The 13162-nt window shown below is 38.6% G+C and overlaps 1 protein-coding gene across 2 annotated transcripts in view; it reads left to right on the forward strand.

Annotated features, from left to right (window-relative positions):
* Positions 1-5088, forward strand: part of GNPTAB (N-acetylglucosamine-1-phosphate transferase subunits alpha and beta) — a 76798-nt gene extending 71710 nt beyond the window's left edge. For both annotated transcript variants that reach the window (XM_045084787.1, XM_004742981.3), the window contains one exon: positions 3680-5088. In XM_045084787.1, the coding sequence (XP_044940722.1) occupies positions 3680-3757 (78 nt within the window). In that variant the 3' untranslated portion in view covers positions 3758-5088. The remainder of the gene's footprint in view (positions 1-3679) is intronic.
* Positions 5089-13162: the final 8074 nt, after the last annotated feature.

Genomic DNA, 13162 nt, shown 5'->3' on the forward strand with positions numbered 1-13162 from the left:
AGCAAATTTGACAATCTGGAATAAATGGATGCATTCCTGGAGACACATAAACTACCAAAACTGAACCAGGAAGAAACAGAAAACCTGAACAGATCTATAATCAGTAAGGAGACTGAAGCAGTTATCAAAAATCTCCCAACAGGGGCACCTGGGTGGCTCAGTGGGTTAAGCCTCTGCCTTTGGCTCAGGTCATGGTCTCAGGGTCCTGGGATCGAGCCCTGCATTGGCCTCTCTGCTTAGCAGGGAGCCTGCTTCCCTTCCTCTCTCTCTCTCTGCCTACTTGTGATCTCTGTCCATCAAATAAATAAATAAATAAAATCTTTTAAAAAAATCTCCCAACAAAGAGCCCAGGGCCAGATGGCTTCCCACAGGAATTCTACCAAACATTTAAAGAAGAATTAACACCTATTCTCCTGAAACTGTTCCAAAAAATAGAAATGGAAGGAAAACTTCCAAACTCATTTTATGAGGCCAGCATTACCTTGATCCCCAAACCAAAGACCCCATCAAAAAGGTGAATTACAGACCAATATCCCTGATGAACATGGATGCAAAAATTCTTAGCAAAATACTAGCCAGTAGGATCCAACAGTACATTAAAAGGATTATTCACCACAACCATGTGGGATTTATTCCTGGATTGCAAGTTTGGTTCAATATCCAATCAATGTGATATAAGACATTAATAAAAAAGAACAGGAACGATATGATACCCTCAGTAGATGCTGAAAAAGCATTTGGCAAAGTACAGCAACCTTCCCTGATCAAAACTCTTCACAGTTGGCGCGCCTGGGTGGCTCAGTGGGTTAAAGTCTCTGCCTTCGGCTCAGGTCATGATCTCAGGGTCCTGGGATCGAGCCCTGCATCGGGCTCTCTGCTCAGCAGGGAGCCTGCTTCTCTCTCTCTCTCAGCCTGCCTCTCTGCCTGCTTGTGATCTCTGTCTGTCAGATAAATAAATAAAATCTTAAAAAAAAAAAAAAAACTCTTCACAGTGTAGGGATAGATAGTACATATCTCAATATTATCAAAGCCATCTATGAAAACCCACAGTGAATATCATTCTCAATGTTGAAAAACTGAAAGCTTTTCCTCTGAGGGCAGGAACACAGCAGGGCTGTCCACTTTCACCACTGCTATTCGACATAGTACTAGAAGTCCTAGCCTCAGCAGTCAGACAACAAAAAGAAATAAAAGGCTTCCAAATCAGCAAAAATTAATTAAACTCTTACTGTGCCGATGATATACTTTATGTGGAAAACTCAAAAGACTCCACTCCAACACTGCTAGAACTCAGGATAAAAAAGTAAAGTGTCAGGATATAAAATTTACACAAATCAGTTGCATTTCTATACATAACAAGGCAGAAGGAAGAGAAATTAAGGAGTTGATCCCATTTACAGTTGCACCCAAAACCATAAGATACCTAGGAATAAACCTAACCAAAGAGGCAAAGAATCTATACTCAGAAATTGAAGAAGACAGAAATAAATGGAAAAACATTCCATGTTCATGGATTGGAAGAACAAATATTGTGAAAATGTTTATGCTGCATAGAGCTATCTACACGTTTAATGCAGTCCCTATCAAAATACTGTCAACTTGATTCAAAGAAATGGAACAAATAATCCTAAAATTTATATGGAATCAGAAAAGACCCTGAATAGCCCGAGGAATGTTGTAAAAGAAAACCAAAGTGGGTGGCATCACGATTGCAGACCTCAAGCTGTAATACAAAGCTGTAATTATCCAGACAGTAATGTACTGGCCTAAAAATAGACACATAGATAAATGGAACAGAATAGAGAGCCCAAAAATGGACCCTCAACTCTATGGTCAACTAATCTTTGACAAAGCAGGAAAGAATTTCCAGTGGAAAAAAGACCGTCTCTTCAATAAATGGTGTTGGGAAAATTGGACAACCACATGCAGAATGAAAGTGGACCATTTTCCTTACACCACACACAAAAACAGACCTCAAATGGATGAAAGACCTCAATATGAGACAGGAATCCATCAAAATCCTTGAGAAGAACACAGGGAGCAACCTTTTAGACCTCAGCTGCAGCAACTTCTTCCTAGAAACATTGACAAAGGCAAGGGAAGGAAGGGTAAAAATGAACTATTGAGACTTCATCCTGATCAAAAGCTTTTGCACACCAAAGGAAACAGTCAACAAAACCAAAAGACAGCCAGCATAATGGGAGAAGGTATTTGCAAATGACATACCAGATAAAGAGCTAGTATCTAAAATCTATTAAGAACTTATAAAACTCATAGGGGCACCTGGGTGGCTCAGTAGGTTAAACCTCTGCCTTCTGCTCAGCAGGGAGCCTGCTTCCCCCACCCTGCTCTGTGCCTGCCTCTCTGACTGCTTGTTATCTCTCTCTGTCAAATAAATAAATAAAATCTTAAAAAAAAACCCAACTTATAAAACTCAACACCCAAAGAACAAATAATCAAATCAAGAAATGGGCAGAAGACATCAACAGACATTTCTGCAAAGAAGACATCCAAATGGCCAGTAGACACATAAAAAGTGCTCCAGATCACTTGGCATCAGGGAAATACAAATCAAAACCACAATGAGATACCACCTCACACCAGTCAGAGTGGCTAAAATTAACCAGTCAGGAAACGGCAGGTTTTTGGTGAGGATACAGATAAAGGGGAACCCGCCTACATTACTGGTGGGAATGCCAGCTGGTGCAGCCACCCTGGAAAATACACCAGTATGGGGTTTCCTCAAACAGTTGAAAATAGAGCTACCCTACGACCCAGCAATTACACTACTGGGTATTTACCCTGAAGATACAAATGTAGTGATCTGAAGGGGCATGTGCACCCGAATGTTTATAGCAGCAGTGTCCACAATAGCAAGACTATGGAAAGAGCCTAGATGTTCATTAATAGATGAATCAATAAAGAAGTGGTATATATCTACAATGGAATACGATGCAGCCATCAAAACCCCTGAAATCTTGCCATTTGCAACAATGACATGGATGGAACTAGAGGCTGTTACCCTAAGCGAAATAAGACAGTCAGAGAAAGACAATTATCATGATCTCTCTGATATGAGAAATTTGAGGGACAGGGTGGGGGTTATGGGGGGGAAGGGAGGGAAAAAGTGAAACAAGATGGGACCGGGAAGGAAGACAAATCATAAGAGACTCTTAATCTCAGGAAACAAATTGAGGGTTGCTGGGGGCAGGAGAAGGGGGGAGGGATAGAGTCACTGGATTAAGGACATTGGGAGGGTATGTGCTCAGTGAGTGCGGTGAATTTTATAAAACTGATCATTCACAGACCTGTACCCCTGAAACAATTATTACATTATATGTTAATAAAAAGTAAATATGTTTGGTAATCACTGTGTAAAAATATGTAGTTAAAAGGTCTTTATGGGCCAAAATAATTTTAGTCCTTGTGTGTTCAAATATTTTGTGGGCATATATTTAGGCATATTGACCCTATAATGAAAGTAGTAGTTGGTTTTATTTGGGGGAGGAATGATGAAGACTTGTTTGCTCTATTTTTTGTGTGTTGTTTTTGTTTTTGGTTTTTTTTTTTTTTTTTTTTAATGTAGAAGACTGTGGAAATGATAGAGGTCATAGGATTCTAAGTTTAAAATTTGTCAACATGGAGAATTAAAATATATTTTCTGTGTTTGATATTCTAGTTAATTGCACTTAAGCGGAAGATATTTCCCAGGAGGAGGATACAGAAAGAAGCTAGTCCTGATCGAATCAGGGTATAGAAGATCTTCGTTTGAAAATCATCTACCTCAGCATTCACTGAGCATTTTGAAACTCGGCATCATAGAGATGTCTTCGTGATGTGATGCTTACCCAGCCTGACTTGAAGAAGGAAAAGCATCCAGTACAATACTTGTTTTGTGGCATGAATGTAGCCTACTGACCAGGAGTTGTTTAACCAAGACATGGAAAACTTGTGTGTTGAGCAGCTCTGACCTGGTTTTACTTTTAAAGCATTTGCTATGGACCCATCATTCTTTTTATGAAAAATCTGACAAGATAAAGCTGCCAAGTTCCCATAGCAACTATTTCCAACTAACTTTCACATGAGAAGCCTAGGCAAGCTTGGGAACCATTGCTAAGCGATCCCAGTCTTTGCATTCTAAAGCCTTTTGCTGCAGTTTTACATTTTTGTTTTTTCCATTTCTTGTTTTTTAAAATAAGTAGCTACTAAGTTAACTAGTTAACCCTTACTTCTGAAAATAATGAATTGGGATATCTAAACATGTTTTTATCTATGTTATTTAAATAATACAACAATATCACCTTCTATTGGCAATACCTAAATTATGGATTCTATTAACATTTAAGACCATAAGTGGTCAAACTACTGATGAGATCAATGACTGACAGCTGAAGTACTTTGTGCTTGTTTACTTCAGCCCCTAAGAATGTGATTTCATGCAGAGGCCTAATTACAAAGGGCTAGAGTTAAGTAGCAGAGCTACCTTCCAGATGTAATTATGTTTCGGAAATGTACATATTCAAACAGAAGTGCCTCATTTTAGAAATGAGTAGTGCTGATGGTACTGGCACATTACAGTGGTGTTTTTTTAAATGCTCCCTATATTCTAGTAGCTAGCTCTTTCAGCTGGTTTCGAGTAATGCAGAGGTCAGCAAACTTTCTGTAAAAAGTCACATAGTAAATATTTGCAGGCCACAGGGGTCTCTGTTGCATATTCTTTATTGTTTAGTTTTAGTGTTTTTTTTTTAACTTAAAAATGTCAAAAAACCATGTTTAGCTTGCAGCTGTACAAAAACAGGCCACCAGCTGGATTTGGCCCACAGGCCATTGTTTGCTGACCACTGGGATAGAGAATTCGTATTTTTATGTATGAGTAAGCCCTGATGTTCAGCTTTTATTTATATCACCATATGGTGGATTTCTGGAGATTAGATTCCATAAGTCCCTTTTGAACTCTAACAGGTATTTTAAGATCATGATCTTGAACAGTATTCTTTCAACACATATTTTGTAAAAAGAACTTGTGATGTAAATAGTGTGTTTGTGCTATGTTATGTATTTCAAAATGTGAAGTCTCATAAAAACTTACATTTTGTCTGATGCTTTGATTTTTAAACTTTTGAGGAATGAGTTTATTGTTATCCAGATTCTGCAGTCACTTGAGGGCTTGTACAGTATATCAGCATCTGTGCTGAACATAACTGAACATAAATGAAAAGTGATGTAAGGAGAGAGTAGTACTATAACATACTGGGGAGTGTCATGTTATAGGAGACATAAATTCTAAATGGGATTTATCCTGTGGTAGAAGTTGAGGAGGTATCTGGGTATCATTCTAAAAGTGAAGAATTTATTATAGAAAAATTATAGAGAAATTAACATTTGGGTGTGTTTGTTGGACATTTCTGTGGTTAGATCTAATTTAGAGCTTAATAGCTTAATTGGATAGAAAATAGAATCATAGAATATTTGTAGAATCATTCATCTAAATGACTCTGTAGTGATTCTGTAGAATCATTGGAACAAAAGAATCTCAGAAGTTGAAGAGTAGTCAGATGGTTTCAAAATTTTAAAGCCTCAGGGGCGCCTGGGTGGCTCAGTGGGTTAAGCCGCTGCCTTCGGCTCAGGTCATGATCTCAGGGTCCTGGGATCGAGTCCCACATCGGGCTCTCTGCTTGGCGGGGAGCCTGCTTCCTTCTCTCTCTCTCTGCCTGCCTCTCTGTCTACTGTGATCTCTCTCTGTCAAATAAATAAATCTTTAAAAAAAAAATTTTTTTAAAGCCTCAGAACCATTAAATGAAATTCTATAAAAGGCCAATATGTAATATAGAAGAAGGAAAAGCTCCTTGTCCTGCTTGACCCCAGGTGATGCCTCCAAACTCCGAGGCCTGACAGGTAGAGTTTCAAAATAACTTCCTGGACAACACCCTGCATTCTGTCATCAAAGACACAAGGGCAAGGAAGATGATGTGATTTTTCTAAGATCTCACAGCCAGTTAGAGGCAGAGGTAGGTTGGAGCCCTGATTAGGTCTCTTTTCCCATCCCTGCCAGGCTGTGCTGCCTCTCCATGACATACAGGCATGAATGGGTGAAGAGCATACACTTCGCAGTCAGACTTCTGGAGTTTGAGTCCAAGATCCTGGACATTGTTTGACTTTCTCCTAAAATGTGGGAGGCAGTAACTGGTGTCTACTGATAGGCATACGGTGATGATGAAAGGAAATGATATATGTAATACATCTAGCACAGTGTCTGGGAAGTTATTTCTGCCTGGTAATGTCAGTAGTGATGAAAGTTTGTGGGTAAAGGATTGCTGTCCAGACCACGGGTGAGGTTTTTAGTGTAGTCATTAGGATGAAATGTTTACTTTTGCACTTAGCTAAGAAAGTTACACATATTCTCATTTTTTTGTTTTTTTGCCTACTTTCTTGAAATATTTTAAAAATTATTTCTACATATACAAAAAAGTATGCAGTCTAGTGAATAACAGCTCAAGGATTTAAAAGGAAAGTGTAATTATAACTGAGGTCAAATTACTTAAGGAAGAAATAGCATCAATCCCACAAAAATTCCTCCAGAGTGTAGAAAACAAAGAAACACACCATCTAATTCATCCATCGAGGTGAACACAGCCCCACACCAAAGGTTGGCACAGTTACAATTAGAGAGGGAAACCACAGGCCATCTGTCTCAAGAATCCCATATGAAAACTAATAAGCCAGATTCTTATATCCTTCAAAGGAACAACTCTTTTTTTTTTTTTAAAGATTTTATTTATTTATTTGACAGAAATCACAAGTAGGCAGAGAGGCAGGCAGAGAGAGAGGAGGAAGCAGGCTCCCTGCTGAGCAGAGAGCCCGATGCGGGGCTCGATCCCAGAACCCTGAGATCATGACCCAAGCTGAAGGCAGCAGCTTAACCACTGAGCCACCCAGGCGCCCCGGAATAACTCTTTTTTGATCAAACTACATCTACTGTAGGAATGCAAGGTGGATCCAACCTTTGAAAATCAATGCTGTTTATATCAGCAGTACTGAAAAGAGAAACTGCATGATATTCTCAAGGAAACTTTCTTCAAAAAAGATTATAAAAAATTTAAAAGTAGAGTCTAGCACAGTGACTCTGCTTAACTGTTATCAAGATTTGGCACATCTTTTGCTCTATTCTTTATTTCTCTTTGTTCATATATTTTAAAGTAAATCCCAATTTCATGGAGACAGGAGTACAAAGTTTCAGTTGTTAAGGGGAGGTAAACGGGCTTCTTGTCATTCTAACTGCTCCTTCTTCCACCTGCCCTACATCTTAGTGAACACGTTGTGTGCGCTAAATGACTTAGACCCATAATCCCATTTCGTTCTCACCACATTCCCACTTTACCACTGGGGCCTAACTAGTTTAAGTGGCAATTCCAGCTTTTGACCCAAATGTCTCCAGAATTAACTCTTAGCCACTAAGATACACTCAGAATACAAGGGACAAAAAGAAAAACAAGGGTGGAGGAGGCAGATACATTGCACGACTGTTGCTCAACACAGCCCATCCCTGCCTCCGTATGTCAGCTTTTCTCCCCACAGTGGCGCTGTGGCAGCTTCTGACTCTCATCTCTCAGAGACGCAGGAAGCTGGTAGAGATGAATTAATGTGATTTGTGCCCACTTTTATAGCCAGGGAGATGGAGACTTTTACCAAAAGAAGGAGGGAAGGAGAGGAGTTCTGGCCTGACAAAAACATGAGCTTCACATAATAAAGTTTGGGTTAATGTGGAAGACGAAGTTCTTGGATTAAATACTTAAATTGAAGGGAAGCTGCCATACTTGGAAAAAAAAAATTAGAAAAATCAAATTTGTTCATTAGGATACTTTACAAATTTTTCATTATTGAAAAGATTCAAAGAAATGTTTGCAAAGCATCAGTACAGTACCTGGCACATAATAAATGCTCCATCAATGGTTCACAATTATGGTTATTATAGTTCACAATGGGTCCCAAGTTGTCTCTCTGACTGATCCTCCTTATACTTTTCCTCCCCTGCCAGTCTCACCCATGGCCACACACTGTGGCCACACTGCATTTCCCGAAACGTGTTACATACTTTTATCCCTCTGTGTCCTCGTAGATGCTATTCTTACTGGTTGACCTGACTTTTCCTTGCTTATAATCCATTAAACTCACTGATACCTCAAGGTGTGAGTCCATCATTAGTTCATCTACTAGAAAGTTTTCTAAGAGACTATCACCTTAGTTCTTTGAAACAATAAGCAAAGAAGGAATGTGGTATTTAGGCCTTCAAATGATCTTGACAAGATTCTACACCACTGGTTACTAAAGAAAATGAGAGGACATTTTGTCAGGAATCCAGGTAACAGAGTAAATGAGCAAATATGGAGGAGTATTAATGTCTTCCAAGAATCAGCACTGAGTTCATTTAAGCATTATTTATAATAGCCAAGATAATGGAAACCTAACTGTTGATGGATGGATACAGATAATGTGGTATATATATATTTTCCAATTTTTTTCCAAGTTTTTCTTTAATTCAAGTTAACATCCAGTGTCACGTTGGTTTCAGGAATAGAATTTAGTAATTTATCACTTAAATGTAACACCCAGGGCTCATCACAAGTGCCCTCCTTCGTGCCTATACATTTAGCACATCCTCCCACCCACTGCCCCTTCAGCAACCCTCAGTTTGTTCTCTGTAGTTAAAAGCAACTCTTATGGTTTGCCTTCCTCTCTGTTTTCATCTTATTTTTCGTTCCTTTCCACTATGTTCATCTCTTTTGTTTCTTCAATTCCACACAAGAGAAATCCTATGGTATTTGTCTTTCTCTGACTTACTTCGCTTAGCATAATACACTCTAGTTCCATCCAGGTTGTTGCAAATGGCAAGATTTCATTCTTTTTGATGGCTAAACAACATTCCATTTTATATGTATACACACACACACACACACACCTTTGTCCATTCATCAGTCAGTGAACACTTGGGCTCTTTCCAGAGTTTGGCTATTATTGATAATGCTGTTTTCAACATCAGGGTGCATGTATTCCTTTGAATATGTGTTTCTGTATCCTTTGAGTAAAAACTTAATAGTGCAATTGCTGGGTCATAGGGTAGTTCTATTTTTAACTTTTTGAGGAACCTCCATACTGTTTTGATGATGTGGTACATTTACACAATGGAATACTACTCAGCCATAAAAAGGAGATCTTGCCATGGATGGACATTACGAGTATGAGGCTAAATGAGATAAGTCAGAGAAAGATAAATCCCATATGATGTTACTTGTATACTGAATGTGGAAAAAAAGCCCTCATAGGTACAGAGAACAGACTGGTGGTTATCAGAGGGGAAGTGGGTTGGGTATGTGAAAGGGTGAATTGAATCAATTATATGGTGACAGTAACTAGACTTACTGTGTTGATCTGGGCGGCTCAGTGGGTTAAAGCCTCTGCCTTCGGCTCAGGTCATGATCCCAGGGTCCTGGGATCGAGCCCCATATGAGGTTCTCTGCTCGGCAGGGAGCCTGCTTCCTCCTCTCTCCCTATCTGCCTCTCTGCCTACTTGTGATCTCTGTCAAATAAATAAAATCTTTAAAAAAAAAAAAAAAGGAAAAAACTGGGACACATGGGTAGCTGAGTCAGTTAAGTATCTGACTCTTGATTTTGGCTAAGGTCATGATCGCAGGGTCATGAGATCGAACCCTGCATTGGGATCCATACTGGGCATGAAGGCTGCTTAAGACTCCTCTATTCCTCTCCCTCTGGCACACATGCCCCCTCCCCCACCGGCTCTCACTCTTAAGAAAAGGAAAAGAATTGCAGAGCTGGTAGCAAATTAAGTCAAGTACAAAGTGAAAAAATATTTTCAAATTATTCAGTGGAAAAATCCATTCATGCACAGAAAAAATGAAATAATACCCCAAATTTAACTATTATATCTTGGTAGTGAGATTATGAGTGAACTTCATTTCCTTCATTAATTATTTATCTTCTACAAATTGTTTTACAATGAATAATTATTACCTTAACTAAGATAACAATTTAACAATACATTTTAGATAAAATTATAAGGACCCATGTTAAATTTTTAGGGGAAAGTAGAATGCTTTTTATTAGCTAAACAAGGGAAAGCTAACTTTGAAAATCCATAAGATGTCCTTGGTTCCATTTTAAGAGACTTCATGTGATGAAACAGTTATTTCAATTCTTGTGTTTTTATTTAGTTGGATAAGGATTAAAACTTGAAACTTACGAATAAAGATGAGTTTTCATTTGGAGCTAGAAAAGCCAAAAGATAACATAATCTAATCTTGATTACTCATGGGGCAGATAGATCATTCATATCTTCTGTTTCTTATTTCCTTTCTGTTTTTCATATTTTTAAGTTAACTAACATTTGAGAAAATAAGGCATTGGTGTTAGTATGTCACCAGATGGAGATGTTGAGCTGTTCTTGTTAATGGAGCAAATCAAGTTAGTGGTTCCAAATTTTAGTCAGTATGAGCATGACATGGAGAATTATTTAAAATGCAGATTCCCAGTCCTTACCCACAGAATTAATTTGGCAGGACTACCATGGGGCCTAGGAATCTGCTTTAACACCTTTTTCCCCTCCCCCCAACCCACATTTCCCCACTTTATCTTCTGCTAGTGATCCTGATACATGCTGGTCCATGAACCACACTTTGAGAAACTCTTGTATTTGAAGCCATGTATATTTGAAAACACTTAGAGAAAGAATACAAATTGAGAACTAAGTAAAACAAGTCCTGGAGAACTCCAACATCTGACGGTCCACTGAAGAAGGAAGAGTTAACAAACGTACTAAGAAACTGTCAGAATAAGAGATTATCAAGAGAATCTGTAGGTACAGAAGCCAAAGGAAGACAGAATGAAGGAGGGGGAATAAATGGTTAACAGTTTGACTTGCTGAAAGTCAAATGAGATTAGGACCAGAGAACATGCATTTGATTTAGCAATATGGAGGTCACTGGTCACTTTAGAGTGAGTACAATTTTAAAGTAGAAAGGACCAAAGGTGGTTTAGTGTGGTTTACAGGGTATTTGGAAGGAAAGGAAATTGAGGCAACAAGCTTAGATATTTCTTTCTAGAATTTTGATGGCTAAGAGGAAGACATAGGGGAGTAATTGTTTGGAATTAAGGTCCAGGAATATTTAAAGTGTGAGATATTAGAATATTTGTAAATGTTAATGGGGAGGGATAGAACAGAGGAAGGGAGAGAAAGAATGAATAATGTAAGATTCTTAGAAGACAAGGACTCAGACCCAGGTAGGCTATAGCTCTGATGGCAGAAGTTTTGGGGGTTTCAGTGTGAATTACTCCCTGGGGGGGGGGGTGGAATGGGATTGTTAAATACTAAGTGTGAAGGGAAAGTGTTAGTGTTCAAGGTTGGATAGAGTAGAAAGGGCTGGGGGCAATGAGTTGCCACAGGGGAAATGGGAGAATTTAGGGCAAAGCTGAGGGCCCAACTGAGGCTAGAACTCAAAATAAAAGTGCCACAAATTTGTTCCTTTGGATGGTTTTCTTCAGAGGCACCAGAGTGAGGGTAGGTAGCACAGAGGAAGATAGTTGAGTGTTTGCAGAAATAACATTTTGCCAGACAAATGCAGTGAAAGTACAGGTTGTTATTTGCATGACACTGACTGAAATAATGGAATTTGAATCAAAGACAAGAGGGCGGTTCATGGAGAAAGGAAAAGTTAAAACAGTAATGGACTGAAGGTCTGGAGAAGATTGGCATGTATTTATAGTGTGAACAGATGAGACTGAGCTGGAAAGGTGGGACGTGGTGGTTTGAGAGTAGGGTATCTGACAGGGGAATTACGAGGGTGGAGCAGCTTCAGGCGTGGCCATACGAGTTAGAGGACTTTAAATGGAGTGCAGGGGCAGGTCATTTTAGATGAGGACCTTAAGAAACTGAGAGATCAAAAGACGAGGGCAAGAGTTGGGGTGAGAAGACTGTGCCAAATGCCACTGTGTTCAGTAAGTGAACAGGGGGAGACCAAGAAGGAGATGTTAAGGATGCTTGGGACAACTGTCTAGAAAATTAACTTTCTAAGTTATACTTTTTTTCTGTGATTGCAAAAATATCAACTAAGTTATGTATAATCTTGTCCCTTTCAAACTTCTTTTTTTTTTCCCCCTTTTCCTTTCAAAACTTCTAACGACGCTCCTTTGTTTTGGTGACTGGAAGTGTAAGGTGGATACAACAGGAGCACGAGAAAGTTATGTTGTTTACAAAAGAGAGTAATAGAGTAACCCAAAAAGGGAAGATCCAGGGCAACAGGGAAGAGGTATATTGGAGAAGCCAGGAAGAGAGGTAGTGGGAGAGAACTGGCAGCTGCCATGAGGCTCTTTTAAGGGCACTTGAAAGGAAAGAGCTCCCTGGTTAAAAAGGATGTCTACAAAGTTCTGTTTGATGTGCAGTGTGTCACCCCACTAAACTTAATAAAATCATATAATTTGCCTATTACAGACAGAATTGGATGGGACAACATGTGAGAGACTGGCCTCAAAACTCTGAGAGCAGTGACCACCACAGAGTCCTTCTAAACCAGTCTATGCAAGCAGTCTTCTTTTTGACTGAATAGCTGTGGACTTCTTAGATCTTTTTTGAGAAATACCTCCTTAAAGACTCAAAGATGCCTTGTGACATTTTATATCTTCTGAATGACTCTCAGTTTTTAAAAAAAAACATGTTTTCCATCCCTAAATCTGCACTTGTTAATAAAATAGAATTCTAATTTTTATTAATAAAATTTTAAATTTCTATATTATTTAATATGTCTGCCACTGGTAGCATTCATGTTTGATATTCAGGAAATGGTATACCAATGATTCAACAAATAACCATCATGATATTAGTAATGTTGATAACTTATATTTACTGAGTACTTTCTATATGCTATTGAGTGACTACTAAGAGTTTTTATGCCTTATTTCACTTTTTAAAATCCAAATTTCTAAGAGATAAATACCATTACACCCCTTACATTAGTGAAGAAAGAAACAGAGGCTTAGAAAGGTCAAGTGATTTGCCCAAGGTCTCACAGTTTATAAGTGGCAGAGCATAATTTAATTTTGTTCTAAATTTTCATTTCATGTTTTACACCATTTTTATGAGTTTCTCCTTGAATAA

The sequence above is a fragment of the Mustela putorius genome, unplaced genomic scaffold (assembly GCF_011764305.1).
Source record: "Mustela putorius furo isolate JIRA1106 unplaced genomic scaffold, ASM1176430v1.1 tig00000788_pilon_pilon_pilon, whole genome shotgun sequence".
Classification (NCBI taxonomy): domain Eukaryota; kingdom Metazoa; phylum Chordata; class Mammalia; order Carnivora; family Mustelidae; genus Mustela; species Mustela putorius.